The sequence below is a fragment of the Oikopleura dioica genome, chromosome XSR (genome assembly GCF_907165135.1).
Source record: "Oikopleura dioica chromosome XSR, OKI2018_I68_1.0, whole genome shotgun sequence".
In the NCBI taxonomy this organism is placed as follows: Eukaryota; Metazoa; Chordata; class Appendicularia; order Copelata; family Oikopleuridae; genus Oikopleura; species Oikopleura dioica.
The window spans coordinates 4,175,846-4,202,442 of record NC_137294.1 but is presented as its reverse complement, the minus strand read 5'-3'; the positions used below and the strand labels follow the sequence as shown (position 1 = coordinate 4,202,442).

Below are 26,597 nucleotides of genomic sequence, written 5' to 3'. Positions count from 1 at the left end.
AGCCGGCAAGGTGGAGGATGAAAATTGCCCTAATTATCGGTCGGCTTAAACCGCCACAAGCGTTTTACTTGCCTCCCTTCGAGATATTTTATTTAGAGATACGAAAAGTATAATACTCATTCTGTGGGTCGCCTCTTTTCAATATGTGGGCAGCTTGTAATTGAGAAAACGGCTTAAAATCATTTGTCAAATATTTGATCGTAAATTGCGTTTCTCTTTGCCAGCTGGGCTCAACTCACCGTTGTGCTTTTGCCATTCATAGAGATTTTACGTGACCTGAATGGACCACTACAAAGCCGCCGTTCTTGAACCTTTTTTATCGAACTTCTGGTCCTTTTATTCCGCAGTTATTGTTATCACGTCAAGCGCGAGAATGTTATTGTGCCGAAAAGGGCAGATACGATTTATAACTACAACACGCATTTTATGATCGCCTCATTGATGAATCTTTGTCCAGAAAAAGATCGAGAGGGACCTGGACGGCGGGCCCTGCCTTCGCGTCCCTTTGATTTGCGCCGACGTACGAAAAAATATTATAGCTCCGCTCTTCGTTTGAAAAAAGAGCGCGGGAAGAGAGTCAGACAGAAAACACGCAGAATGGCATCTGGAATACTAAATATTTGAGCAAGATTGCCCTATCAGCTAATATTCACCCGAAGTCACCATAAGGCGTCTAAAAACCCGTAAATATTGTCTTAGTCGTTTTTTTCTGAGAACTAGAGGCCAAGTTCATAGAGAAATCTCTAAAGGCGTTTCGAGTTTTTATGTGGATGATTCAGCGAGACGCGCACCACGCCGAGCAGTAAAATGTGTACTCCCCATGTGAAAATACCTAAAGAGCCCGATAAGAGAGACCGGCCCGCTTTCCCAGATAAAGGCAATGCCAGGAGAGGTAACCATCTGGGGAACCAGGCCATCGCATTACGGTGTGAAAACCAAGTCAGCCTTTATTCAGCCTTTCGAGCTTTCCAGTCCACCAAAATGGACGCCAAGAGCAAAGAGACAGTAGCCAATTATTCTGATCCAAAGATATTCGTTAATCCTTTTCTTTAAGTTTTATAAGCGTCACACCACAGGTCTCCCCACTCGAGTCTCCAATTGCCACAATAAAGCTTTGGACCGATTCAAAAACAAGGAAGCCCCATCAGTATTGATGATAATGCGACTTTTTCTGAATGGGGCAATTTGACTCCCAGAGACTGGCTGGAAGGACTGCGAGGAATTTAATTCATCCCTTTCGAGGGTGTCTGTCCAGAGATTGCGCGGCGGCAGCCTTTCTTTTTACGTTCGATTTTTTGTTAAAAAAGGTCTTTTAGATCAATGTATCTCGAGAGAAAATTCCTGGAGTCCTGAAAAATAACTAGGAAAGAGATGAATAATAAATTGATGAATGCGACAATGATTAGGAAATTTAAGTTGCAATTTTCAGCTCTGCAAAGATAAAATTCTGCTCACGACTAGAGAGTGGCGATGAGGATAACCGTGGATATTGGCATACAGGCACAGCCTAAAATTGCGCCGAAGAAATTCAGATTTATCAAGAACTTTGAGCTTGATAGTTCCAGAGAGACTTCGTGAGTTACATGTTAAGTTACAGGTTTTAAAATGATATTCTAGCATCTGTATCGAAACAATTCGTAGCGCATGCATTGACCAACTTCGCCGTAATGGCGCAGATCCTGAGGAATGTCAGTACTTCGAAGATGTCGCCAACAAACGCAGATTTGGCCTTTGGCTGCTCGATGATCTCTCCGAAGAACTCAGTTATATGATGAATTTCAATGGCGATGATATCTTTCCACTACAGCTACCGGGCAAATGGCTCGATGATAAAATGACCTTGGACAATCTTCTCATTCACGACGGCTACAAATTGTTGTTCAAGAACAAAATTGAAAGACTCCCTATCAAAACGCTCAATGATACCAAGAGTACCCAGCTGGTTGATTTCTCCAAAGAAGTAAAGAAAGTTGTCAAAGATGCGTGTGATTCTTTACGCATAAAAACCCAACTGAGTATCTCTTCTGCATAGATGAGGATCAAATCAACGCACTAAAAGAGACGGCCGCAGTGAAGAAGTATTCAGCAAAAACCGATATAAGTACACTGAAGACGATGAATTCAACGATGAACTCGACAATGAATAGAAGTCAGTACAACACGATGAAGTCTAACCAAACGATGAACCGAAGCAGAATAGACAGCACTATGAGTAGAAGTGGACTTCACGACGGAACGGCCCATAAGAACAAAGAAACTATCGTTACCAAGTCTAAAAATAAGCTTAAAAAGATGGCGGACCGAAATTACACCAAACTGCAAAGCAAACTCATCACCGACGATAAAATTGAATGGCTCAATCCCTCAGAGACCCTCGCAAGCGAGCTTTATCGTTATAGGGAATTATTGAATATGTTTAATGAGAATGAGCATAACCAAATTGAACCAGTGGTAGTCCTAAGAAGAAGGTATTTCTTCAGCGATGCGAATGTAGAAGAGAGGGACCCAACGCAACTGAGTCTTTTGTACAAGCAATGCGTGAAGTCTGTTATCTCTGGCGAATACTCAGTGACGAGAGAAAAAGCTCTTCAGCTAGCGGGATATCAAGCAAAGGCAGATCGTGGACGATATTCTAACGCGACCAAGCAAGATGACAAAAAAGAGTTCGTTAGCGAATTTATTCCTGCTGAAATCATTAGCAAAGGAAAGGTGAACAAATTATATGCAGAGATCATGAAAGAATGGGAAAACGAGCAAATAGGAATAGAAAAGCAAGACAGCCAAGAAGAAGAAGAAGCACAGAATTTCCAATTAAAATGGAAGAAGCAATACATCAAAGTCTGTCGAAGTATGCCTACGTATGGTGTCACTTGTTTCCTGGTGAAGGAAAAAGAACGCGGTAAAAATCGCATGAAGCCTCGACTGTTGGGTATCAGCAAGACGAGTGTGATCCGTTTGACGGAGGACAAGGAAATAGAATTCGAATACCCGCTCGAAAGCATTAAAAACTGGGCGGCTGGGACAAACAACGTCACACTCAATTTCGGGGACTACAAAGGTCTAGAAGGGCTCGATGCGAGCTCGTCCACTTACTCCGTGAAAACAAAGGCAGACGAATCTGAGAAGATTATTGCTCTTATCAATGGCTACATTCAAATCATTCTCGAGCAACGTAAGGGCGGAGATAAATTCGACGACGGATCTGCCAACTGGCAAAAGCCACACATAGCCAATAATGCTCCCAGCAAAGCAAAAACCTATTCTGAGGGACAGAAAGCCCAAGCTGGGGTTCGAGGCGAGCCCGCAATTCCAGGAATTAGCTACACTGGGCATGATCCGAAACAAATCGTCAAGGGAGAACTCCAAGGCGCGAAGAGAGCAATAATGAATCCCAATGATCCTAATCTTCCGCAAGCCAAACAATCCCGACTTATTCCATTCCATACGACTGTACAGCAGAATCTCGATGAACTCCCAGAAATACAGATGAAAGTTATGAGAGCTGTCGAGAGAGCAGACTCCGATGACTATAGCGACGAGGATATTGAATTCAATAAACATAAAATTAACGCCCACTGCGAGAAAGTTGCCGAGTCAACCGCCCAAATTGTCAACAAATTTCCTAACGACAATGATCAAAGTCTCGCCCCAGCAGTTGATGGTCTTGTGTCTGAACTCAAGGAACTTCCGGAACCGATCCGGGCTCTCGCTGCCCTCAGCCTTCCAGATGAAGAAAAATCAGGTTCAATTTTGAATGCTGCTAACGACCTTCTTCAGGCTGTCTCAAAGCTTCTCAAGTCCTCACAGGAGACTGATCAAGATCTGTCAGCAAAGAAACGATCTATACAATCTGCTGCTATCGAAGTGTCTGAAGCTCTCGGGGATGTTCTTAACTGTGTCCGTTCTAGTTCTGACGACAGTGGACAGCGTCTAGTGGAACTTGCATCTAAGGTTCCATTTGCCACACAAGAATTAGTCAAGAATGTACAAGAAGTCATTCAAAGCAAATCAGATGCAGATCTATCAGACATTAACTCACCAGAATCAAAGTTGATTGTCGCTGCGACAAAGACTGCTCATGCAGCGTCGCAACTCGTGACCGTTGCGAAAGTAACTGCACCAACTATTCACGACACTGGCTGTCAGAAGCAATTAACAGATGCAATGAAGGACGTATCATACGCAATCAATAACTTAGTTATGGAAACTGACTGGCTCGAGTCTAACGATCGTAACAAATTGAAAGACGCGACGGGCAAGGTATCACTCGCGCTCGAAGCGCTCATCAATCACATGAAAAAGATCGTCACTCCAAGTACTTCCGCGGAAAAGTATAGCGATCTCTCAGGGCAGGCGCAAAATCTGCCAAACATTCATGACCCCGAAGAGCGAATTGCCGCAGTCAAGGATTTAGCTCAGCAGTATGTTGGAAAAGGTGGCCTCGTGCATGCCCTCAAGCTCGAAGGAGATGATGCTACTGATTCAAATAAAAGAGACAGACTGCACGCTGCTGCCAAAAATCTTATGCAAGCTACCCAGGGAGTTGTAGAAGCTGCGAGATCGATGAACCAAAATGCTGGCTCTGGTGACCTGGACCAAGCTGCTCGAGAGCTTGCTGAGGCTACTGAAGCTGGAATTCGACTACGTGAAAAGCGAGCGACTGCAAAGAGTTTGATCGATGCTGCTAAGCATGCTGCCTCTGCAGCAACTCAAATGGTAGCACCCGTTCGTGCTGGCACCAGGAGCAACAACAACGCTATTCAAGCGAATAACCTTAACATCCATAACAAAGCTATGCAGAAGCAAGTTCCTGAGCTTATCAAGGCAACTAAGCAATTGGAAGAAAAGCCAGAGAGCTCAATCGCCCTGAACGAACTCGTTGAGGCAGCAAAGAAATTCGCACCCCCTGCTCAGAGAACCGTCGGCGCTTCCAAATCCGCCCAGCCAACAGTGACTGATCCCTCGGCAAAGGCGTTGCTAAGAAATGCTACTGAAAAATTAGCTACCGCGATTAATAAGCTCGTTGCGTCTTCTCAACGTGCAGCTGAACTCTGTGAATCAAGTCCACTTGATAATGCTTGTGACAAGGTCGGAGATGTTGTGAAGGAGTTGGGCAAAATGAGGCAAGATGCGGAAAATGGGAGACTCAAGCTCGGACGTGTACCTGCTCACAATGAAGACTTGGAACTTGGAAAGGCTGTTAAACAAAGCATCGCAGTGGTTCCACAAGTTCTCTCTGCTGCTGCCAACTCCGATGAAACAGCATTGAATGGTGCTGCGACAGCGGCATCGGATGCAGCCGTCCAGCTCAAGGACTCTGTGAAGTATACAATTGCGAACGAGTCTGCTGTAAATGCGGACACCGTGGACACTATCAAATGTGGACATCAAGTTGCCGACTCAATCCAGCGATTGCTCTTTCTATGTCGAGATGAGCGTGAGAACGACTCGCCAGACAAAAAGAATAAACTTCTCGATATGGCGAAAGAGCTAACTTCAGCGCTCTCGGACATGTTTAATTGTATCCCTGGTACGTAGTAGTTTTATCGTTTCTATTGATTTTTTTGCTTTGGGTGGAAAATAGTATTTAATTTTATTTTAGGCCAGCGAGAAATCGAAGATAGTCACAGAATGATGAAAACTGCAACAGACAAGTTCGATCAGCTTGCTGATCGTTCTCAGCCTGTTGGAACTTATTCCGCTGCTGCGCGCGATCTGAAAATTGCTGCAGAAGATACCAATCAAGCTGCTGGAAACGTTGTTGGAGCAGCAAGTGGAGAGTTACAAGATGTCGTTCTTGCAAGTCAGGAATACGCCCAAGATTATGAAAGACTCGTCGAAGCGGGCATCAAAGTTGCAAGCCATACAACTGGCAGTGATCGTCAAGACGTTATAGATGAAATGCGCGAAGTGTCTGCAGCTTCAAGCAAGTTGCTAAACGCTTCGAAGGATATCGCAACTGATATGGGAAATTCGGGCTACCGAATAGCTCTTTCCTCTGCCGCAAAAGGTGTTACGGATGCTATTAACGATCTCATCTCGAAATGTGTTGCTGCTGCTCCTGGCCAAGCGTCGTGCGAGTCAGCTATACGCAAATTGAATAACGCCAAAGCCGCGCTCAATTCTGACATTCTTCCAACAGGAGCGAAAAAAGACTATTTTGCGATTTTGAACGATATCATAACGGAGCATAGTCGCTCACTCGGCAACTCCATGAAGAGCCTTTACCAACATGCCAAAGAGCAAAACTCAGAAGCCTTCAGCCAAGATGTTGACGCGACGACGAATACTCTGCTGAAGTTAACCGACGAGGCGAGTGCAGCTGCATACATCGTCGGGGTTTCTGACCAAGGAAGTATCCCTGGAAAAGAGGGAGTTGTTGATCAGGTGCGTTTCCAGGAATGCTCGAAAGGGCTCTTCCAAGCCCTTGATGATATTGCATACGACTCTTCTCAAGATAAGTTGATGGCAGCAGTTACAGCCGTTGCTAAACAGACAACGAACCTTTGCTCGATGTGTGCTACAGCGGCAGATAAAGTTAACCGGCCCGAACAGCGTAATCAATTCAAGCAAGGGGCACGGGAGCTCGGACAGGCGACAACTGATTTAGTTGCGAAATTCCGATCTTACTCTCAGGATCCAAATGAAGATAGGATGGGAGATATTGGAAGTGCTTCCGTCCAGCTCAAACAAGTCACGAACAATTTGAGTGACTTTGCATCGTCGCCTGAATTCTCCAACGTTGCCCCGCAGTTATCTTCAGAGGCAAAAGAAGCTCAATCACCAATTATTGATGCTGGCAAGACGATGCTAGATGGAGGCTCCGAAATGATCGACATTCTCAAAAACTACATTCAAAATCCGAAAATGGGAGTTGAAGTCAGCCTTCACGCCGCAAGTCGAAAAGTGTCTGAGTCAATCAAAAAGATGATCCAGGCCATTCGAGAAGCGGCTCCTGGTCAGAAAGAGTGCGACGAAGCGATTAGTTCCATCAACGATGCCTTCCGTGAGCTCAACAACGCAAGTATGGACGCTATGTCTCATGGACTTGATGGAGAAACCTTCCCTGGAACTTTCCAATCACACACCAAAGAGCTTAACCATTTGATGAGCGAACTCGATTCTTCGATTTCACCTGTTGCTAAAGCCGCTAAATCAGAAGCGGTTGATCTAGGGCGCGGAGTTACGCAGATGGCTTCACTTGTCGGAAACATTTCTCTCAGGTATTTATCATCTAGCAACCTCAATGATAAATTTTAAATTAGCACCGTCTCTGCTGCTAGTAAACTTCCGATTTCTAAACAAGATGACTTGATAAGCTACGCTAAAACGGTCCTTGAAAATCTATTGCAACTTGTATACAGTGCTAAGGAATCTGGAGGAAATCCAAAAATCAAGACTGCTCACAGTGAAGTCGACAAAGCATGTACGATGCTAAGGGAAACAATCGTTGAATTCCAAGAAGAGATCAATGTTTCACCTGCGTCTACGGCCAACAATTTGATTAACGTCGTTGAGCAATCAGTCAACGGTTTAACTAATACTGGTAAGTCATCAGTGATAGTGGAAACAACAAACCTTGACCTGATTAATATATAACATTTTTAGCTGATATCACAAAACTTTCACAAAATCAGCTTCAAACGAATCTGACGAAAGAATGCCGTGAATTGGCACAAATTTCACAAAGTGTTAGCACTGCATCTCCTGCTGATATCCCAGAGCTTCAGAAGGACTCTGTCGCCATATTCCAGCGACTCTGCAGTGTTTCCACGCATGCGCACAAGATCGCTGATAGCGAAGTAGCTGCCAATTCTATCCAAGGGAAAACTAGGTAAAGAATTTTTTTAGCTTTTGATGGTAAATGGTCTCTTAGAACATGTGGAAGTTCACTCATTGATATGATAAACGCTTCTCTTATTTACTCTGAAGATCCGTCTGACTCGAACAAACGAGATCTGCATGAAAAATGTCGAAGAGTCGCTGACGCTGTCAAGGGTATTATGGAAGTTCTATCGGTCTCTTCTGCCTCCGCAAAAGCTACCCAAAAGCTTACATCGAAAATCGACTCTATTAGACAGGACGTCGAAACAGATATTCTCTTTGCACAATCAGGCACACTTGCCCTTGATATCGGCGAGAGTTTCATGTTCGAAGATCTTATGTGCGAGGTCGCCAAGTTTTCTCGAATGCTCACTGAGGACATACGCTCTCTAGTTCAAGCAGTTGAATCGTCAGATAACTCTCAGTTGACGCAAGCCTGCGAGTCTTCTGGAGAATCAATAAACAGATTGACAGATACTATCCGTGCTACATCCAAGTTCATCGCTAAAGAAGGTCCAGATGCCCAGGTTGCGTTGCTCAACGTGACCAAGGGTCTTGTAGCCGCCTTATCCGAGCTCATTAATGCTACACGAGTCATTAATGGACAATTCAGGTAATCGACCGAAGATCACTTTAAATAACTCAATGCTAATTCTAGCGAGGAAAATGTTGGAAAGCTGAAGTCTTCATCAACGGAAACTGTACGAAACGTTACTCGTCTCATTCAAACAGTTCAAGTTATCCGAGAAGATCAGTCTAGAGGACCAGCGGAACTTATGGCTTCGATAAGCGCGATTGAAAACTTCAGTGCGGTAATAATGTCATTTTCTAAGGATTACAATCAATATTCCTTTAAGAAACTCAAGCATGAGAACGTGCAAGTCGTCCAGGGTGGATCCCCTGAGCCAGAGGCCGTGATCGCAGCGACGAAGCCATTGACAATGGCGGCTAGTCGCGCTGTTGCCGTTGGCAAAAAGGGAAACACAACGGAGATAATTTCTTTGTGCAGGTAGAGCCGTAGTTTACAACTGAATGGATTTTTGATCACTTTTTTCTAGCGTCTCGGTTGATGTTGTAGATGGACTTGTTCGGTCTGTGGTTACCAACGCTTCCGTAACACCATCCGAAAAGTTGCGATCTGAATTGCTCGATGAAAGTTTTAATATCATTGGAGATTATAAATGCGCTTTGACAGCTCTCCACGATCGCTTGGTCAATGGTAATCGTAGCTTTAAATGCGAAGTTTAAAGTTGTTTTAGCTGATGTTGCACTTGAGTCTGACATAAGTCACTACTCTCAGCGGGTCGCTACTGGAATCGCTAGGCTCTCCAAAACAGCTCTTCGACTCAAGGGCGATGATTGGGAGGATCCAAACGATCCCAACGTCATTGCTGAAAAAGAACTTCTCCGTGCTGCCAACGCTATTGAAGCTGCTGCTTCGAAGCTCTCAAATCTTACCCCTAGAAAAGAAGCTAACTCGAAGGTACATAATATAATTCTTTTTCGTGTCATAAGTTTTCTTAGGCCGATGAAAATCTGAATTTCGACGAGCAAATTCTTGATGCAGCAAAGTCGATTGCTCTGGCTACTAAGTTGCTTGTTCAAAAAGCATCAACCGCCCAGAAAGAACTCGTACTGGAAGGCCGGTTGCAAGTCACTGGTGTCTCAAAAGACAAAACGGGACAATTTAGTCAGGGTCTTGTCTCAGCTGCACAGATGGTCGCTCGAGAAACAGGTTCTATGTGTGAAGCTGCAAACGATCTTGTCAAAGGAGAGGCATCTGAAGAAAAGTATTTTATTTAATCGAAAATTGCGATTCACAATATATTTTAAGGCTCGAAGCAGCGGCTCAAGGTGTATCAACGGCTACTGGTCAGCTTCTTATAGCATGCAAAGGTAATGTGGGAATTCGGTCTTCGATAGTTAATCTCTTTTGTAGTCAAAGCTGAGCCTGATAGCGAAGCGATGAAACGACTGGATCAAGCTGGTGCTGGAGTACGAAAAGCTGCTGAAAACCTTGTGAAAGCGTCGACTGCTGCACGAGAAAATAAAAACGAAGAGGTAAACTTTTCAGTGTTATCAGTTGATAATAAACAATTATGAAGATGGCGACGAACTTTCAAAACAAAAGCGACTTCCAAGTCAAGCGAGAAGAGCTCAAAGCTCGTGAACGACTTCTCAAGGCAAAACGAGAAATGGAAGCAGCCGAAGCTGCACTGCGCCACGCGAACGAAGAACGCTACCGTCGCCAGACAGCCGAAGAAGAGGAACAAGCAAACCAAGAATAACATTCTTAGACAGTACAGATACAACGACAACGTTTCACCTCAGAGTACATTCAACGGCTTCAGCTCTTTCCGACTTGCATAGCATGCCTTTCTATGCACTGCCTTCTCCCTAGAAGAAATATTTTCTCCTCTTCTTTTATTTTCGACGACATTCTTTGTCGTCATTCTACTGTACAAAATTCTTTGATAACTGTAAATGAACACCTTTATATTTGTATGCAATCAGTTTGTTCAATCATTTTCTGACTTCAATTCCAAGTAGATATTCAACCGACATGTAATATTATAAAATAACCATTCCGCCAATTTATTTCTTTACGACTTGTCAATACAACAAATGAAAAAAGCAACAAGAAGTATTCACCAGTCTTGCATTTATTGATCTTTCCTTGACGGCCTTCCAAGCCTCGATTTTTTCACCTTCACGCCTTTTGCTTCTAACTACAGCATCAACTTTACTTCAAATTACCCTCGTTTCTTTATCCCTTCATTTTACCATGCAGGACATCAGCTTGATTAACCGTTGACCCTTGCAACTGTTCTCTACTGTTCAACAAAAATGAAAAGCATGTGCTAATTATTTCCTATCAATTTCCTTTAATAATCTACAATCCTTTCAATTTCCTTACTGATTCCTTAATATAAGTTTTTGAATAAAACATTCTTTACGCAAGTTTTTTCTTTCAATATCGCAGTGATATCAACGAGGAGTTTTAAGAAAATATGGGAATAGAGAATTATGAAGAGAAAATCAAATTAGTGAAGAAAGTTGGAAAATGTAAATTCAAAATCGAAAAGGGCTTCGTGCCAAACATGAATGTGCCAGCTTATTTCTTTTGCAATGGGGCGCTCGAGCCACTAATGTTCGACGAGTACAAAAGCTCGTTTTCACGCGCTGACGGGGGCGGCGGTTTTTTGCCTGCTATGAAACAGCTGGCAAATGTTGCTGCTCTACCGGGAATTGTGAATGCTAGGCAAGCGGTTAGAAAGCCTTTTTCAATTTTTCTAAATTCGGCATTAGTATTGGCATGCCAGATGTTCATGCTGGATACGGTTTTGCGATTGGGAACATTGCAGCGTTTGATATGTCCGATCCAGAGGCTGTCGTATCTCCTGGTGGGGTAGGCTTCGATATTAATTGTGGTGTGCGTCTTGTTCGTACGAATTTGCACGAGAATGATGTCCAGCCAGTCAAGGAGCAATTAGCGCAGGAATGATTTCTGAACAGGCGTCGAGTCACTTCTTTGAGAAATGTTAAAATAGAAATTTTGAAAAGGCTCTATTCGATCATATTCCTGTTGGAGTGGGCTCCCGTGGTGTTATTCCAATGAAACCAAAAGACCTCGACGAAGCGCTTGAAATGGGTCTCGACTGGTCATTGAGAGAGGGCTACGCATGGGCTGAAGATAAAGAGCACTGCGAGGAGTACGGACGCATGTTGGGCGCAGATCCGAACAAAGTATCGAAGAAGGCTAAGAAAAGAGGCTTGCCACAGCTTGGTACACTTGGCGCGGGAAATCATTACGCAGAAATTCAAGTCGTCGACGAAATATTTAACAAAGAGGCTGCAGACAAAATGGGAATCGATCGAGTGGGCCAAGTTGTAATTATGATCCACTCGGGATCAAGAGGATTTGGTCATCAGGTTGTGAATGTCTTTTTCATTCACTGAGCATAAATTATCATTTTAGGTCGCGACAGATGCCCTTCTCGAAATGGAAAAGGCTATGAAGCGTGACGGAATTCATGTCAACGATAAGCAGCTCGCTTGTGCACGCATCAACTCTACCGAAGGACAGAACTATCTTGCAGGTTCCTTACCAGATTTCGATAGGGTTTAAATTCCTCCTCAGCAATGGCCTGTGCTGCGAACTTCGCCTTTGTCAATCGTTCGACAATGACCTTCCTTGTTCGTCAGGCATTTGGAAAAATATTTAACACAACTGCAGATGATCTAGACATGCATTTAATCTATGACGTGTCTCACAATATCGCAAAGGTGGAAGAACACGTGGTTGATGGGAAAACAAAAACGCTGCTTGTTCACCGCAAGGGAGCCACTCGTGCATTTCCACCACATCACCCACTCATCCCTGTTGACTATCAGCTCATTGGGCAGCCGGTTCTTATCGGCGGAACAATGGGGACGAATTCTTATGTGCTCACTGGAACACAGAAAGGCTTTGACGACTGTTTCGGGACAACATGCCATGGAGCTGGAAGAGCTCTGTCAAGGTCAAAATCGAGACGAATTTTAGATCACAAAGTATGATCGATCAAAACTCAGGTGATCACCGAATTTTAGGATGTGTTAGCGGGACTCCAGGCAAAGGGGATCTCCATCCGAGTTGCATCTCCCAAACTTGTGATGGAAGAAGCACCAGAAAGTTATAAAAATGTGACGGACGTAGTAGACACTTGCGATGTGGCGGGAATCACGAAGAAAGCAATCAAACTTAGACCTATTGCTGTCATTAAAGGATAGACATTTATGAAACTTCATTAGCTAACTTTAGTCTTTTATCGTTATACAAAAGTTCATTTCCACTAAAGGATACACTTTCGCTCGTGAATCTTTCATCTATTCAGATGGCTGAATGCGTTTGCGACGACATAAAATACCTGAAGAAAGTAATTATCGAGTTGAAAGGTGCAGAAAATTTATAACAGAAGTAAAATAATTTTTCAATTAAGATACAGCATCGACACAGTCCTGCCCTGATCGTTGCCCAACAAAAAACTCAAACACAACTAAAATAAAAGCCCCCGAGAAGAGAATTATAAAACGCCGAAAAGTTTCTTTCGAAAACAAGCGAGAATATGACCCCAGCCTCTACTAACCTAATGTTCGTACATGTAACATGTCTGTATTTCTTCCTTCTGTTTCCTTGAATTACCTCAACATTCCTGAATAAATAACTTCGTCTATCCTTTTTCTCATTAGAATGACCGAAATAAGACCGTTTTCTTGTTTTGATCTTTTCAAATTCAACAAGGTGAATTTGGATCCTCTAACAGAAACGTACGGACTGCCGTTTTACCTCCACTATCAAGCCAAATGGCCAGAATATTATTTCACCGCGGAGGCGCCTAATGGTGACATTCAGGGCTATATAATGGGAAAGTCTGAAGTAATGTACTTTGTTTCTTAAATGAATTGTTGAACGTAGTTTCTAGGGAAAAGATTCGATGAGGCAATGGCACGGTCATGTCACTGCTCTTACGGTGCAGCCTACATATCGGCGACTCGGCCTCGCTAGAAAATTAATGAACCTTTTGGAAGAGGTGTCAGAAAAGAAAAATACTTGGTTCGTAGGTAGGGAACTCTCAATATTTATCAATTTGAAAAAGATCCCCCGTTAGAGAAAGTCACCTTCAAAAGAAATAATCTGTTTTATTCCATCTCGATAAGTTATTCTAGATCTTTTTGTCCGCCAGACGAATACAGTAGCTCACGAGCTTTATAAAAACTTGGGATACACTACGTACCGACGAGTTCTTAATTATTATGGCGCCTCTTCGAAAGATGGACTGGAAGAAGACGCGTACGATATGCGGAAGTCAATGTCAAAAGATATTAACAAAGAGACGACAGAGCCATTGAAGCGTCCTGTTCGGCCTGATGAAATCGAGTGGCATTGACCGTTAAATTGGCTTTCTTCTGCATCTTTTCCTGATACTCGCATTGTACCGCGAATCGGTCCGCGATTGTCATTTCTGACTGACTAAATTTCCAGAAATAAGCGCATTTGATAAAGATAGGGCATTAGTGCTACTTCTCAAGGGAAATAAAATTAGTTAGTCAGGAGTGATAATCAGAGTTTAAATTTTCCTCATTTTGTGATATTATTTTCGATTTATAAAGATATTCTGAGAAATAATTTTTTTCTGATTTATAAGCTAATTCTGGATGAGCTACTTGATCCTGTCTTAATTAGAAATGACTCGATACGCAAGATACAAAGGCAATAGTCATCGGCATGAGCACAAAGGAACAGACTGGAACGATATGAATTTGAGCAAAATGAAGGCTAAGCTTGAAGAAGAAGCAAAAGCAGCTCACAAGATTGAACGATCCGAAAATCGTCGCCTAAAACGACAAGAAAACAAGAAAAGTAGGGATCGCGTTTGTCGGGTATACTTACATGTACTTATTAGACAAAATGGTCTGCTTTAATTGTCGGAGACCAGGACACGGCGTCGAGGACTGCCCCGAGAAAACAGAAGGCATGGGAAAGAAACTAAAAGACAGAGTGTGCTTTATTTGCGGAGAAAAGGACCACAGAGCGCTCAATTGTCCGTCGAATCCAAGAGGACTTTATCCAGAGGGTGGAAGTTGCAAATTTTGTGGAGACGTTACACACTACTACCATGCTTGTCCGAAGCGATTAGGTATTTTGAGATTGGTACTAATTGCGTATTAGCTTATTTTATAGGGAAAGAGGATAATCCAGAGACGGGAGAAGTCGCGACGACTTTCAACCCGATGGAGAACACCGAAGCACTCGTCATAAAAGAACGCAAAAAAGAAGTTGTTACTGTTAAAAAGAAACCAAAAGTAGTACGCTTTTAATCAAAGTCTGACATGTGTGTGTTAAGAATGGAGGGTCCTGTTGTGAAGCACACAAAGGCGAGATTCCGATCATATGCTTCCGTGCAGCAGGCGTTGAGACAAGGAGAGTTAAGAATTCTGCATGATTCGAGTCTATGAATTATACTCTCAAATCGAATCTGTTTCTTTATATATTTTTCTTTAATTCCAAGAAAGCAGGAAAAGCGTGGAGCCAGTACGAGTGGACTGACCCACCAGGAACTCAATATCCAACAAGAGAGAGGAAAATGGTCTGAAATAGTCTATTTCGCCAAGGGTTAAACGCATTTCTTTTTAAAATATGTTTGTTTCTTTGTATTGAAAAAGTAATGTTCTAATGTTCCACTTGTAAAACCCTAACTAGTCAAGAAGCGGATGAGTGCGTCTTCATGCAGCAAGGAAACATGATATTTACAAGTATGTCTTTATGTCTAGCTCTGATTTGTAATTTTCTCAAGACATGGTTACTGGCGATAGATATAACGTGGAAGCAGGGGACCGCTTATTCTTACCAAGGGGAACGCTTTATTCAACCATGACTCATCAGGTATTCCCTCGTTTATGATTCATGCTGATAGTTTTACACGCACTAGGGGGCGTCCTACTACTGGTGTAGCAAGAAAGTCGAGCCAAAAGCTGCCAACGACGCCGATGAAGTACCTGCGAACGCTTTACCTGCCGATTCTGAGACTCCGTGGTGACTTTTATGACTCTGTGCAATTTAATCTTTCCAAATCTGATCCTCTCTCATTTTTCATTGATTTAGAAATCGGTTTTCTTAAATGGTTTCTTTCCAAAACCTGCACAATGAAGAAGAGGAGTCAGAAACGAACACTGGTGACACGGAAGATGAAAATCTCATACAGGTGCATATTTTTTACTCTTTTTTGTATTCTATATAAACTATAATTTTTATTTCTTTAGTCGCGATTTAATTTTGCGGACAAAATGAAGGAAAAGAACTTGCCTGCTGCTCTTGCCACTAGTGTCTCTATCTCTCTTCTCGTCGCCGCCTGTTTTGATCCGGCGGTCATCAGGTAGACCCGATTTGAAACTCTAATCTTAACTTCAACTTTTAAGTTTACATGGTGTCGACCCAGAAAAATGGCCCCTGTCGTATATTGGCCTATCAAATGTCTGGAGTAATGAACTGTATCTCGACGGTATATCCAAAGGTATGCTTTTGTGATAAGAACCTATGCTAATTCTTACTATAGTCGCAGTTTACGGCTCCTTGCTTATGATCTTCGCTCTCGTGCTGGAAATTAATTGCTTCATTATCGAAGCAGGTGGTTTTACAGTTCCTTTGTTCGTCAAGCTTTTTCGTCGCTACAGTGTTCTTCATTTCTTCAGCGTCTCTTTAATTATGATTTCGGCGGGCTTGTGGTTCGCTTTCTCCGAATCGCTTGTTCAAGACCTCTCTTCTTATCCACGCTTTAGAGGATCAAAGGTAATCAACCCATCCCATCCTTTTTTGCAGTGGTAATTTAGGTTTCCGCCGATTTTTCGCGTGCTTACTGGTACATGATCTCGGCGGCTGTCACTGCCCTGCTAGGAGCTGCACTCAACGTCCTTAGAATCTACGACGACTCGCTTGAAGAAGACGCGCAACGACTTATTCCAGAAGAATTAAGGTATTTCAGTTCGAGTTGTCTCCGTTTAAATCGCATCCAAGGCATTCTTATTTCATCATAACAAGACCTCCCGATAACCCTCAGCCGCCGCCCTACTCTGCACTTTAGCATCTATCTCTATCCACAGCGGTATCAAGAAAGTCCTTCAATCGGTATTCTATTTTTCTGTCCCTGTTCAATGCTGGAGTTTCTTTGTGCAGTCTCTTCTATCGAATGAACTAACCTGTATTATTATTACTATGTTCAAAATTGTACAAGTTTTCAGCAAAATGTACATAATTCATATAATTCTCCAAAAGGCTTTCCATTGACCTTCACCCCAATTTAGACCAAGTATAACTTTGCTATGCCGAAATCGCGACGAGATAAGACCTATTCTCTCACCCAGACGAAGAAGCAAGTCGGCCTTGAGCACAAAGAAAAGGTATTGTGCCTTATCAAGTCAATTGTGTTCCAATGGCGATGTTCAGATTGTGTCACAGATCCAAGACTTCGTCAACAGTTACGAGAGAATATTCATTTATTCGCTGGAGAACACTCGCAACAATCACTTGAAGGAGTTGCGCACTGAATTCAAAGATGACTCTCGATTTTACCAAGGCAAAAATAAACTTTGCCAAGTCGCCTTTGGAAAGTCAAAAGAGCTTGAAACCGCAGAAGGCCTTCACAAGTTCTCTCAGAGCTTAGGTAAGCAATTTTAACTTTGATAAAAGTGATGAATATTTCAGTCGGGGAAACTGGACTGCTCTTTACCAATAAAAAAGAAGAAGAAGTCGTCGAGTACTTTAACAAGTACAACTCTGCATCCTTTGCTAGAGCTGGAGAAACTTCAGAAGTAACTGTCAAGGTACGCAATAATCAACAACTCTATTTTCTAAAAAATACCCAGGTTCTTGCTGGGCCATTGCCCCAGTTTTCATTTGCGATCGAGTCGCACCTTCGTGAACGACTCAAGCTGCCCACGATGCTTAAAGACGGAGTTGTAACATTGATGAAGGATTTCTTCCTCGCGAAGGACGGAGAGCCTATCACTGCGATGCAGTCTCGTCTCCTCAAACTTTTTGGTTCGTTTATTACGGAACTTTTTGTATTAAGACTTTTCTAGGTTGTGCAATCACAAGCTTCAACGTCAAGCTAACGAAAGTGTGGAACAAAGAGACCGGAGAAGTATCCGACGTGAATGCCGTTTCATCGTGGGACAAAAGAACGTTCAATTCTATTGTCGTCGAAGGAGACGATCAAAGGTACTTTTTATTTAAGCATTTGATATCCTATCACTAGGGCTTGGCAACCTTTGTATAGGCCTCAATCAGGTTCTTGAAAGAGGTTTAATAAAAGCCGCGTCGCCATAATTACAATCTCAATCTTATTTTTCGTGACTCCCTTCGAATTAATTTACAAAATTTAAATTAAAATTAAATTTTATTTCCTCTCAAACTAACTTAATCAATCTGAAAAACAAGCCAGTAAAAGGGAGTTTACACAGGGCGTTTTGGCAAATAATTGATGACATGATAATTCCTAAACGACCTTGGCACTATTTAATCTTAATAATATTTTTCAGATGGGCCTGGTTAGAAGATGGTGAGATGAAAGAGCTCATGAAAAAATCGAAGAGAGTCGAAGCGATGGATATCGAAGAATCTGATATGGGCATCGGAGAGATGTTTTAAAAACATACACGAGTGAGAAGCAAAAAAAAAAAGAAACTGTCCCCCTGAGCGAAAATTCAATTGATCACATTGAATAAGATCTGTTCTAGAATGGTCCCTAGAAATTTTGTTTTTTCTCTTTTTCAGGCGAAATTGAATTCAGATTGATTTGACCCCGCGCGCAGACACGACCTTGTATAATTTTTTATCGATTCAGCAGAAAGCGCGCACTAAAAATTCTCTACACAGCGTCTCGTTACATCCATCAAAATTATACGAAAACATGAAGTTCTTAGAAAACCACAATTTCGATACTTTATCGTCCATACTCAGCGTTTTCGAAGAAGATTGTCTCGATGGATCGAGAATTGATGCACGACTGGAAAGCTACAGGTACACTTTGATAGTAAGGCGTTTTCATCATTTCTGATAGCTGCAAACTGACGTCCGAGGACAAAAAACAGTTTGGACGAAGCATACACAAAAAAGGCGTAGATCCACAAGAGCTGACTGCACTTAGCCCGCCGTGCACAGGCGCAGTGACTCCGCCTTCTCGCGTCCGAACTTGGAGTCAAAGGTAAAAGGAACTCGACCTTCTGAATCGTTCTAAACCCTTTCTAGTTCCAACGATGGTGTGCAAATGGTCGGCGCCACTTCACGAAAGACACTCTGGTATCTAAAATCGACTCTCAATCATTCCTACGGTCTCGACTACGACTTTTCCACTACTGAAGCGGATGACTTCGCGGTCGAGCCCAACTTCTTCTGGGTCAAGAATTTCATCGATTCGACTCTTACTGCAGCACTTTCCTCTAAATTCAATAGCCACGTTCGACAGCAGGTAAATCCACGTCTTTTTTTATATATTGAAGGGATCCTAGCTTCTGCTGAATCTCCCACTTCTAGCGTAGTTTGCCTGCTCTCTATATCTGGACGAGTGAAGAAAACGAGTAAAGTATCTTTGACGTCTGTATTTCGAGCTGGAGTAAAATAGAGGTTAATTCACGAACTGCGTGAATTACCGAATGAAGAGAAATACACGGCGGCGACCGAGCAAAGCTCGATCTAGATAAGCAAGTGACCTTAGGGGACGAGGGAGTCTAACGAATCTAAGATCCCAATACCCCCCATGAGACTGAAACGTCCTCTAAGGCCAAAGTGTGTGATTTTTGCAGGAGTATAAGCGTAAGATGAGTAACATGGCAGGTTCGAAACGTCGAGGCAGTCTGATTCGCGTTAAAAAACCCTTTTTTGGGAAAAAGCTTGAATCAGATGCGAAGTTTTCGTGATGTCCGAGCGGTGATGACATGAAGGAGTAGCTGCACATGTAGAAGAACTCAAAATACGTCGGCGACGGTAAACTGTGATAATTTCCGTACCTTTTCAGGCCCCGGTCGATGAATAGGGGACCTGAGTGGGGCAGTACTTGCGCTTAGTCGTATGACTGACCCGAGTTTGTGCCGATGTTTAGAGGTTCGACGGGCCTCGTTTCACGGTGTGCTCGTTTTGTATGTTTCGGGAGATGAGCTGCTCCAACTTCGGTTAAAGTCGCATTCGGATCGGCGCCGGCTGAGTATTGACGATCTGGTGAAGACTTTGGACGGGTTCTTTTCTTGCTGTTTTCAGTTGCTGAGCCCTCAACTACTGTTGAATTATGTTTATCGACTGACATATGGCTATTGTCGGGCGCAGCAACCTCCGAAATCACTGTAGCATCAGCTGACATGTCCTCGGCAGTTTCATAAAGAGTACCACCAGAGTACCAGCGATCTGACGGCTCGGCTGGAGCTACCGACGAGTCCAAAATAGATGTAGCGGTTGTATCTCCCAGATTTTCCATGTCCAATCGGCGTCTACTTTCCAAAATAGGTGATAGAGATGATCTTGGCGGTTTTTCCATAGCAACCATCGGAGTCGACGCGACCTGAGAAGATTTCCTCCCCCCATGCGACTTCGACCCGGACTTTTCCATCGGTTTGGAAGTAGGAACAGGCGATTTTTGTGGGACTTTCGACTTAACGATTTCGGTTAAATGTGGGAATACGTACTCGGCCTCGTAGTAATCAATCCAGCGTAAGTCGTGATTTCGTTCTGCGGCGTGAACCACGTGTTCTCGATGGATGAAATCACGTTGTCCTTTTTTATCTTCGACCATGACGACCCAGTCGTTGCTCGAAACGGCTTTCAGGGGACCTACCCAGCGTTCCTTCTTGCTTTTAGCGTCGGTCAGGTTTTCTCGCTTAATGTACACGACAGCGCCAGCGGGGATTGGTCTCGGCTTAGGCTCGTTTTTCAGCCTGTGCTCCATGGCTCGGTCAGCAGCTTCCATCGCAGTTTTCACAATGGCTTCCGCCGATTTCGCTAAAGCTCCCACATTGAGACCAAACACCTGAGGTGTTTCCGCTGTCATTTCTGCGCCAGTAGAGTGGGTGAAAGTACTTTTTCGGCCAAACCAAACTTCTCGCGGTGAAATTTTCGTGCTTTTGTTTTTCACACTATTGAGCGCGCGCATCACGTGGGGAACGCAGTCGGCCCAAGTTTTTCGACCGGAAGATGAGTTGACCATGCAGAATAGACTGTTTTTGATAGTCCGATTCGCTCTTTCTGCGAAAGCGTTTGATTGAGGGTGAAATGCGGTACTTATTGTATGTTTTATCTGGTTAAGCTTACACATTTCGTCAATCACGCTTGCGCAGAAGTGGGTACCTCTGTCACTGTGTAGATGTTTCGGCAAGAAATCCATGGGAAGGAAGACCTTGTAGATGAGCGCTTTTGCAGCGCGGATAGCAGTGTCGGACCGCGTCGGAATGCACCAAGTGTAGCGAGAGAAAGTGTCCGCCACCACCAAATAATACTTGAATCCGCCAGCGGGAGGCATACAAGCGAAATCGATCTGAATCGATTCGCCAGCTGTTTTTCCACGACGAAGGGTTCCAAGTGGCGGTTTGGTACGAGTTCCAGCAGATCCTTTTCTGCGTAGGCAAGGGACGCAGCTGTGGACGTAGTTAGAAACATCGTCTTGAAATGAAGGCCACCAAACGTCCTCTAATCGCTCTAAAGTCCGCGGCTCGCCCAGATGACCGGACAAGTCGTGAGCTAGAAAGAGAAAGTGACTTTTTACCGCTTCCGGTACCACCGCCCGCGCGCCAGATTTGAATTGACACATCAAGCACCCGGTAGTGTTATCCAGGAACAGAGCTTTTTCCATCTTGAGTAGAGACGATTGTCGGTGGTCGGAGTCCTTCACCAGCGATTTTATGTCCAGTGGCTCCTTACCAGATTCCAGAAAAGTGATGATTGCACTCAGAGCAGAGTCCTCCCTTTGATAGTCCAGAATGTTATTATAATTCGCTGACACCAACGGAATCTCCATTGGCGCCGCGATAGCCTTGACGTTTACCTTATGTATCTTCACCTCTGATAAAGTGATTTTCTCCGGAAACTGATTTTCGTTCCAGAAAGGGACGAAGACACGTACTGGTGAATTCTTGTCGATTTCGTACTCGCGACCAACGGGAAACTCAGAGTCGTATCCAAGTGATTTGTCGTCCTCGCCAGGTCTGCGGCTCATAAAATCGGCGAATTGATTTTCTGATCCCTTGATGTAGACAATGTGAAAATCGAATTCTTCCAATCGGCTTTGCCATCGGCTTATTTTAGAATTCTTGAACTTCTTTTTGTGTAGGAAGATCAAAGATCTGTGGTCTGTGTGAATCTGAAAGAATCTACCTTTCAGGAGCTTTTCCAGTCGCTCGCAGCACCAGACAATGCTAAACATTTCCTTTTCTGAAGTGTTCCATTTTCTTTCAGCTTTGTTGAAGGTGTGGGAAATCGCGCTTACTAGGTGCACTCTCCCGCCATACTCTTGTAGCAGAACACCACCCGCTGCGTACAGGCTCGCGTCTGTGTAGAGGTGAAAAGACTCGTCAAAGTTAGGAAAGCTTATGACAGGAGTCTCGGAGAGTCGTCGTTGAATTTCCTTGAGCGCCAAATCCGCTTCTTTGGTCCACTTGAAACAATTTGTTTCGTTCGCCGAATTTCGAACATCGTTTATGGGTTTCATTCTGCTCGAGAAGCAACCGGATGAAATAGCTTCGCCCATTTTTGTTTCTAGAAAACCTCGGATCCAATTCAATGACCCGATTAATGAAGCTAACTCCTTTTGGGAGCGTGGGGGTTTCATCTGACGAAGGGCGGAGACTTGCGCAGGGTCCGGTTTGATTCCTTCTTCGTTGATGATTCGGCCCAAAAGTGAGCTTCTGATTGTAGGAAAGAGCACTTTTCGCCCTTGAGTTTAGCGTTAAACTTGCGGAGCGCGATGAATAGGTTTCGGAGAGTGTTGTAATAGCAGCTGAAAGACTTCCCAAAACATACTATGTCATCGATATAAGAAAGCATCTTCTTCCTGGTGGGGCTTGAGTCGAGAATCGTGTTTACGACGCGCGAGAATATATTCCCCGAGCATCGATAACCGAAAGGTAATCTGCAGAAGGCGTAAGATTTCCCACCCCACTGGAAGGAAGTCTTATACCTATCGCTTTTCTTAATAGGGCACTGCCAATATCCGCTCCGCAAATCAACTGTGGCGAAATACTTGTTGCCCGGTCCAATGTTCGCGATCGTATCCTCCATGCTCGGAAGATGATATGGGTCGGATTTGTCGGAGAGGCATTTGTTCAAGCTGTTCTTGTAGTTGATGCAGAAGCGCATTTCCCCAGATTTCTTAGGGATTGGCAGAACGGGGCTATTAAACCCTTTCTGGTCCTTGATCTCTTCTATTATTTTCGTATCGAGCAGTTCGGAGATGTGATCAGTGACCTGGCCATGAAAAGCTTGCGGAATAGGGTGTTGACTGATGTTTCGACTCGTACCATCAGTCGGGATTTCGATCTCGAATGGGAATTCACCCATTTTTTGACCGTCGCAGCCGAATCTGTCGTCGAAATCCAAACACAGCTCGGCGACCACCTTCTTTTGCCCCGGGTCGGCGTTTGCTGGTAGGGTAATTCCGAGTTTTTGCTTCGCTAGCTGAATGGGGCACCTGGCTGCGTTCTTGTTAGGTGCGTCCAGCTTTGGGACTTTTGGTGGCGGTTGAGTGCGGGATCGATCGCTATCCTTGACCGCTGATCTAGTAGTCAAGTATTTCTTGATTTTGGTCCGCTTCACTCCGTCCAGCTTCACCACTTGAGTCTCAGTTTGTGTGAAGGCTTCGTTGTAGCAAAATGAGAGAGTACGATTCTTATTGTCGACTGTGAAGCTGTCCGTCATCGCATTCTCTAGTATATCGCGGCCCAGTAGACTTGGGTATTTACTGCCTGGCATAATGGTGAGATTCAGGGAGGATGCAGGGCCACCATTGAATGATAAGCGGCAGGGAAGGATACCCATCGGCTGCTCGGCGGGAATATTTGGGCTGAAACCGGTGACCTTGAAGGGACAGGGCTTCAGCATCTGGAGAAATTCGTCGGGAACGTAAGCAGCGGACAGACAGGAGGACTCGGCTCCGCTGTCGACTTCCATCGATACGTCAAAACTTTTAGAGCCCGTAATGATGGTAGCCGAAGCGAAATAAGCCTTTCCTGGTCGCTTCTTCTTCACTGTGTAAAAGTGAACGTCGAATGGTTGGAAATCTTCAACGTTCTTAGTCGTATTTATCTTCTTGGATTCTGGTTGTTTATCGTCTTTCCCATCCTTAGAATCGTTGCTGGCGCGCTTAGCATTCTTCTTCTTTTTGTTCTTATTTCTGTTGAAGTGCTGGGAGACGGTCGCGCTGTCAACTCGATTCTGTCTTGTGGATTGGGCGAGACGGCAGAGTTCGTTGATATCGTAAACTTTTGATAGGCTTGGAAGGATTGCGTTGAAAACGTCTGGTTCTTCTTTCCTAAGATTCAAGTACAGCATCATCGTCGAGAATATGTCAAATATTTCATCGACCCCGGCGTCGGCTGACTTCTCTTGTCGGTAAGAGTTCAAAGTCGCTTGCTTCGCCTCGTTCATCTTTTGCAAGACGTTGGCGGTGTAGTGTGCAAACGGCTTCGAATGGTCGTATTCGACGTCGAAAACTTCGCTTAGCTTCAGTAAGTAGTGACTCTTCGCGGCGAATGATTTCTCTAGCAGCGCCTTGGCCGATTTCCAGTCTTGACAATTCAGAAATTCGGTTCCAAGTGAGCGTTCGATGTTCAAGTCGAAGTGGCTGTACACTGCTGCGATGAAAGGCTGTTCACGTGAAGGTCTGTCGCGGACGTAGGCGCGGTGATAAATGTCGGCTCTGCCCAAGAAGGTGTTGAAAGATGTGTTGCATGCGGCGTCCAGCTTCGGCAAGTCTTGGACGTGACGAGACCAGGTAGTGGCCACCCATGCTTCTTCTCTCATTGTCGCATTCGTAGAGTCTTTTCCTTGATCGAGCTCGCAGGTAAGAAGCGTTGTACTGAGCTGTTCTAATTTTACTCTGCTTTCTGTGATCAAGGGCTCTAGGCTTGGCTTTAGTGATTCGTCATTTCGCACTTGTTCTTCGAGGTAGTTTACTCGATCGTTTATGCTTCTTATTTCGGTGACGGTTTCTAGCAGTGATTTGTTCGCCGCCATAGCTCGAAATATATCGGCAGTAAGGGTTTATGGGCCTTGGATTACCTTTCAGGCCCTCAGAAAATACTGCGACTAAAAGTCGCAATATGATGAGCTGAGGTGCCTTTTGCGCAAACGCCCGACGATTTCTCTGTCCAGCGATTGTCGAAATTTCAAGGTCTGGTCCAAGGGTCGATTCTTCGTAAACTTCTCTCGATTTTTGGTGAAAAGTGGCGAAAGAATTATGTTTTTCTCAGTATTTTAGGTTTTCCCCGGCGTGCGTGCGTGGTTGCGTGGGCGCGACTTTCGGCGCGTGGGTCGTGGTGGCGCTCGTGCGGTGGCGCTCGCTCGGGGTGGTGTTGGTGTGGTGCGGAAAATTCTCTGAGTGGAGTTTCTCCGGCGGCGCGGTGGCGGTTGGTGATTCGGTTCCCCTCGACTCCGCTGACGGCCAATCAGCGTCCAAGTTGCGAAACTTCGGTTGTCGATGGCGGAAAAATTTATCTTTTCTCCAACGGGACTACTCTGATACCACTGAAGGGATCCTAGCTTCTGCTGAATCTCCCACTTCTAGCGTAGTTTGCCTGCTCTCTATATCTGGACGAGTGAAGAAAACGAGTAAAGTATCTTTGACGTCTGTATTTCGAGCTGGAGTAAAATAGAGGTTAATTCACGAACTGCGTGAATTACCGAATGAAGAGAAATACACGGCGGCGACCGAGCAAAGCTCGATCTAGATAAGCAAGTGACCTTAGGGGACGAGGGAGTCTAACGAATCTAAGATCCCAATAATATTTTGATGTATTTTGTAGCTTTGGGCATCGATCGAGGCAGAAATCGTTCCTCAAGAATGCGAGATCTACTCTTACAACCCTGATTCGTCGCCAGAAGAAGAGGTAAAGCATCTATCACTTCGAAAATATAATTGTTTTGGAAAAGCCCACGATTTGGTCCTTTCAATTCTTCTTTTTCAACAAACGACTCAAGCGAATCGTGTTTTTTAGCGCTCGCTCCGTAGCTGCCGCATTCTGCGTTATCGACGATAACGCCAGTGATGACGAGAGCTACGAGTACGCTTCTGGTAAGCTCACCGATTAGCCATTTCTTCATCGAATCAATATTTTTCAGTCGAGGTTTACTAAACTCGCTCCTTTTCCTGTTTCGCGGGCAAGTTCCTACTTCAGTTATTTCTACCACACAAAAGCCTGCATTGGGATCTTTCAAAAAACTCATTCACAAAAGAATAAATTCTGCCCCTTTTTCAATTTTCGTCGTTTTCCATGAGTCAAAAACAAAAGTCATTTTCGCGTTTCTTTTTTTCAACTTGCTACTTCAATTCTTCTTCGATCCCGATGCAGGCGAATGTCTTCTTTTCACCGTTCCTGGAGTTTCTTACAATTTTGACTGTTTCACATTCAATCAAGGAAATATATTCATTCTGTTCAAGAAAAACACTCGCAGTTAATCCGTCTGCGACGGATCGTCTCTTTATGCATCCACGATTTTGACGACGCGTATCGCCATTCTTGCAGGGCGAAAATACGCAATGCAAAGCAGGTTTATTTAAATGTACTGCTAATTACGAAAACGGAACGTGTATTAAATTGCATATACTCGAGCTCCCATTGTTCCACCTGTTGACTTTGCATGTTGTTTACTACGGACTATTCTTTTTCCAAAATATTTACGTTCTCCAAGTTGTTCTATTTTCACTCCCGCGCAACACCACACTTATAAAGATAAACGGATGTTTTTGAGGAACAAGCTCAGTAGAATTGAAGGCAATACAGTCATCGTGACTGTCTATTGCCCATCTTCTCGAGCTTATTCCCGAAGCTTTCCGTTGCCCGCCGCCGAAACTTTTTCAATGTTTGCTTTGAATAACCGCTTAACTCTCGTCGTGTTTTCAATATACTCATTTTAAAAACCCCTATCAAGGTTGTCGCTTTTTTGCCTGAGCTCCTGAAAAATAGCTCTTTCTGAAAACTTCCAGCTATTATCTAAATAAACCTTGACTTTCATTTTCCTTTTATTTGAATTATTCAAA

At 44.0% G+C, this 26,597-nt stretch overlaps 6 protein-coding genes across 6 annotated transcripts; all 6 read left to right on the top strand.

Moving 5' to 3' along the window:
- Positions 1-1,435: 1,435 nt before the first annotated feature.
- LOC145710225 (talin-1-like) lies at positions 1,436-10,793 on the top strand. Its single transcript, XM_081787940.1, has 14 exons — positions 1,436-1,574; positions 1,618-5,530; positions 5,603-7,223; positions 7,266-7,546; positions 7,609-7,834; positions 7,877-8,437; positions 8,483-8,636; positions 8,682-8,833; positions 8,883-9,043; positions 9,084-9,307; positions 9,349-9,614; positions 9,659-9,720; positions 9,764-9,885; positions 9,930-10,793. The coding sequence occupies exons 2-14, from the start codon at positions 2,116-2,118 to the stop codon at positions 10,110-10,112; spliced, it is 7,428 nt and encodes a 2,475-aa protein (XP_081644066.1). The 5' UTR covers positions 1,436-1,574; positions 1,618-2,115; the 3' UTR covers positions 10,113-10,793.
- A 34-nt stretch (positions 10,794-10,827) lies between these two features.
- LOC145707930 (RNA-splicing ligase RTCB-like) lies at positions 10,828-12,676 on the top strand. Its single transcript, XM_081785524.1, is given in 6 exon segments — positions 10,828-11,086; positions 11,134-11,347; positions 11,389-11,757; positions 11,804-11,924; positions 11,966-12,378; positions 12,418-12,676. Coding segments are annotated over 6 exon segments (1,548 nt in total). The 5' UTR covers positions 10,828-10,835; the 3' UTR covers positions 12,598-12,676.
- A 381-nt stretch (positions 12,677-13,057) lies between these two features.
- LOC145707793 (uncharacterized) lies at positions 13,058-14,947 on the top strand. The gene is made up of 6 exons (XM_081785372.1): positions 13,058-13,243; positions 13,290-13,428; positions 14,051-14,227; positions 14,271-14,504; positions 14,549-14,788; positions 14,881-14,947. The coding sequence occupies exons 1-5, from the start codon at positions 13,058-13,060 to the stop codon at positions 14,683-14,685; spliced, it is 873 nt and encodes a 290-aa protein (XP_081641498.1). The 3' UTR covers positions 14,686-14,788; positions 14,881-14,947.
- A 494-nt stretch (positions 14,948-15,441) lies between these two features.
- Positions 15,442-16,628, top strand: LOC145707796 (transmembrane protein 127-like). The gene is made up of 6 exons (XM_081785374.1): positions 15,442-15,569; positions 15,628-15,740; positions 15,784-15,878; positions 15,921-16,153; positions 16,195-16,337; positions 16,379-16,628. The coding sequence occupies exons 1-6, from the start codon at positions 15,486-15,488 to the stop codon at positions 16,443-16,445; spliced, it is 735 nt and encodes a 244-aa protein (XP_081641500.1). The 5' UTR covers positions 15,442-15,485; the 3' UTR covers positions 16,446-16,628.
- Positions 16,629-16,643: 15 nt separating this feature from the next.
- LOC145707794 (mRNA turnover protein 4 homolog) lies at positions 16,644-18,108 on the top strand. The gene is made up of 6 exons (XM_081785373.1): positions 16,644-16,761; positions 16,808-17,024; positions 17,066-17,184; positions 17,227-17,401; positions 17,443-17,581; positions 17,902-18,108. Exons 1-6 carry the CDS (start codon positions 16,684-16,686, stop codon positions 18,008-18,010), a joined length of 837 nt encoding a protein of 278 aa, XP_081641499.1. The 5' UTR covers positions 16,644-16,683; the 3' UTR covers positions 18,011-18,108.
- Positions 18,109-18,129: 21 nt separating this feature from the next.
- LOC145707797 (repressor of RNA polymerase III transcription MAF1 homolog) lies at positions 18,130-26,576 on the top strand. Its single transcript, XM_081785375.1, has 6 exons — positions 18,130-18,382; positions 18,423-18,566; positions 18,611-18,830; positions 25,363-25,446; positions 25,490-25,631; positions 25,679-26,576. The coding sequence occupies exons 1-6, from the start codon at positions 18,273-18,275 to the stop codon at positions 25,690-25,692; spliced, it is 714 nt and encodes a 237-aa protein (XP_081641501.1). The 5' UTR covers positions 18,130-18,272; the 3' UTR covers positions 25,693-26,576.
- Positions 26,577-26,597: the final 21 nt, after the last annotated feature.

Excerpts from the sequence above, each read along its gene's own strand:
- LOC145707793 (XM_081785372.1), top strand. The coding sequence starts at position 13,058 with ATGACCGAAATAAGACCGTTTTCTTGTTTTGATCTTTTCAAATTCAAC. Across the intron at positions 13,244-13,289 it reads ATATAATGGGAAAGTCTGAA|GGAAAAGATTCGATGAGGCA; the intron begins GTAATGTACTTT and ends CGTAGTTTCTAG. Across the intron at positions 14,505-14,548 it reads TGCTTGTCCGAAGCGATTAG|GGAAAGAGGATAATCCAGAG; the intron begins GTATTTTGAGAT and ends CTTATTTTATAG.
- LOC145707796 (XM_081785374.1), top strand. The coding sequence starts at position 15,486 with ATGGTTTCTTTCCAAAACCTGCACAATGAAGAAGAGGAGTCAGAAACG. Across the intron at positions 15,570-15,627 it reads AAGATGAAAATCTCATACAG|TCGCGATTTAATTTTGCGGA; the intron begins GTGCATATTTTT and ends TTATTTCTTTAG. Across the intron at positions 16,338-16,378 it reads CTTATTCCAGAAGAATTAAG|GCATTCTTATTTCATCATAA; the intron begins GTATTTCAGTTC and ends ATCGCATCCAAG.
- LOC145707797 (XM_081785375.1), top strand. The coding sequence starts at position 18,273 with ATGAAGTTCTTAGAAAACCACAATTTCGATACTTTATCGTCCATACTC. Across the intron at positions 18,831-25,362 it reads ATAGCCACGTTCGACAGCAG|CTTTGGGCATCGATCGAGGC; the intron begins GTAAATCCACGT and ends TGTATTTTGTAG. Across the intron at positions 25,447-25,489 it reads ATTCGTCGCCAGAAGAAGAG|CCCACGATTTGGTCCTTTCA; the intron begins GTAAAGCATCTA and ends GTTTTGGAAAAG.
- LOC145707794 (XM_081785373.1), top strand. The coding sequence starts at position 16,684 with ATGCCGAAATCGCGACGAGATAAGACCTATTCTCTCACCCAGACGAAG. Across the intron at positions 16,762-16,807 it reads GCCTTGAGCACAAAGAAAAG|ATTGTGTCACAGATCCAAGA; the intron begins GTATTGTGCCTT and ends GGCGATGTTCAG. Across the intron at positions 17,025-17,065 it reads CAAGTTCTCTCAGAGCTTAG|TCGGGGAAACTGGACTGCTC; the intron begins GTAAGCAATTTT and ends TGAATATTTCAG.
- LOC145710225 (XM_081787940.1), top strand. The coding sequence starts at position 2,116 with ATGAATTCAACGATGAACTCGACAATGAATAGAAGTCAGTACAACACG. Across the intron at positions 7,224-7,265 it reads GTCGGAAACATTTCTCTCAG|CACCGTCTCTGCTGCTAGTA; the intron begins GTATTTATCATC and ends ATTTTAAATTAG. Across the intron at positions 8,438-8,482 it reads GTCATTAATGGACAATTCAG|CGAGGAAAATGTTGGAAAGC; the intron begins GTAATCGACCGA and ends TGCTAATTCTAG.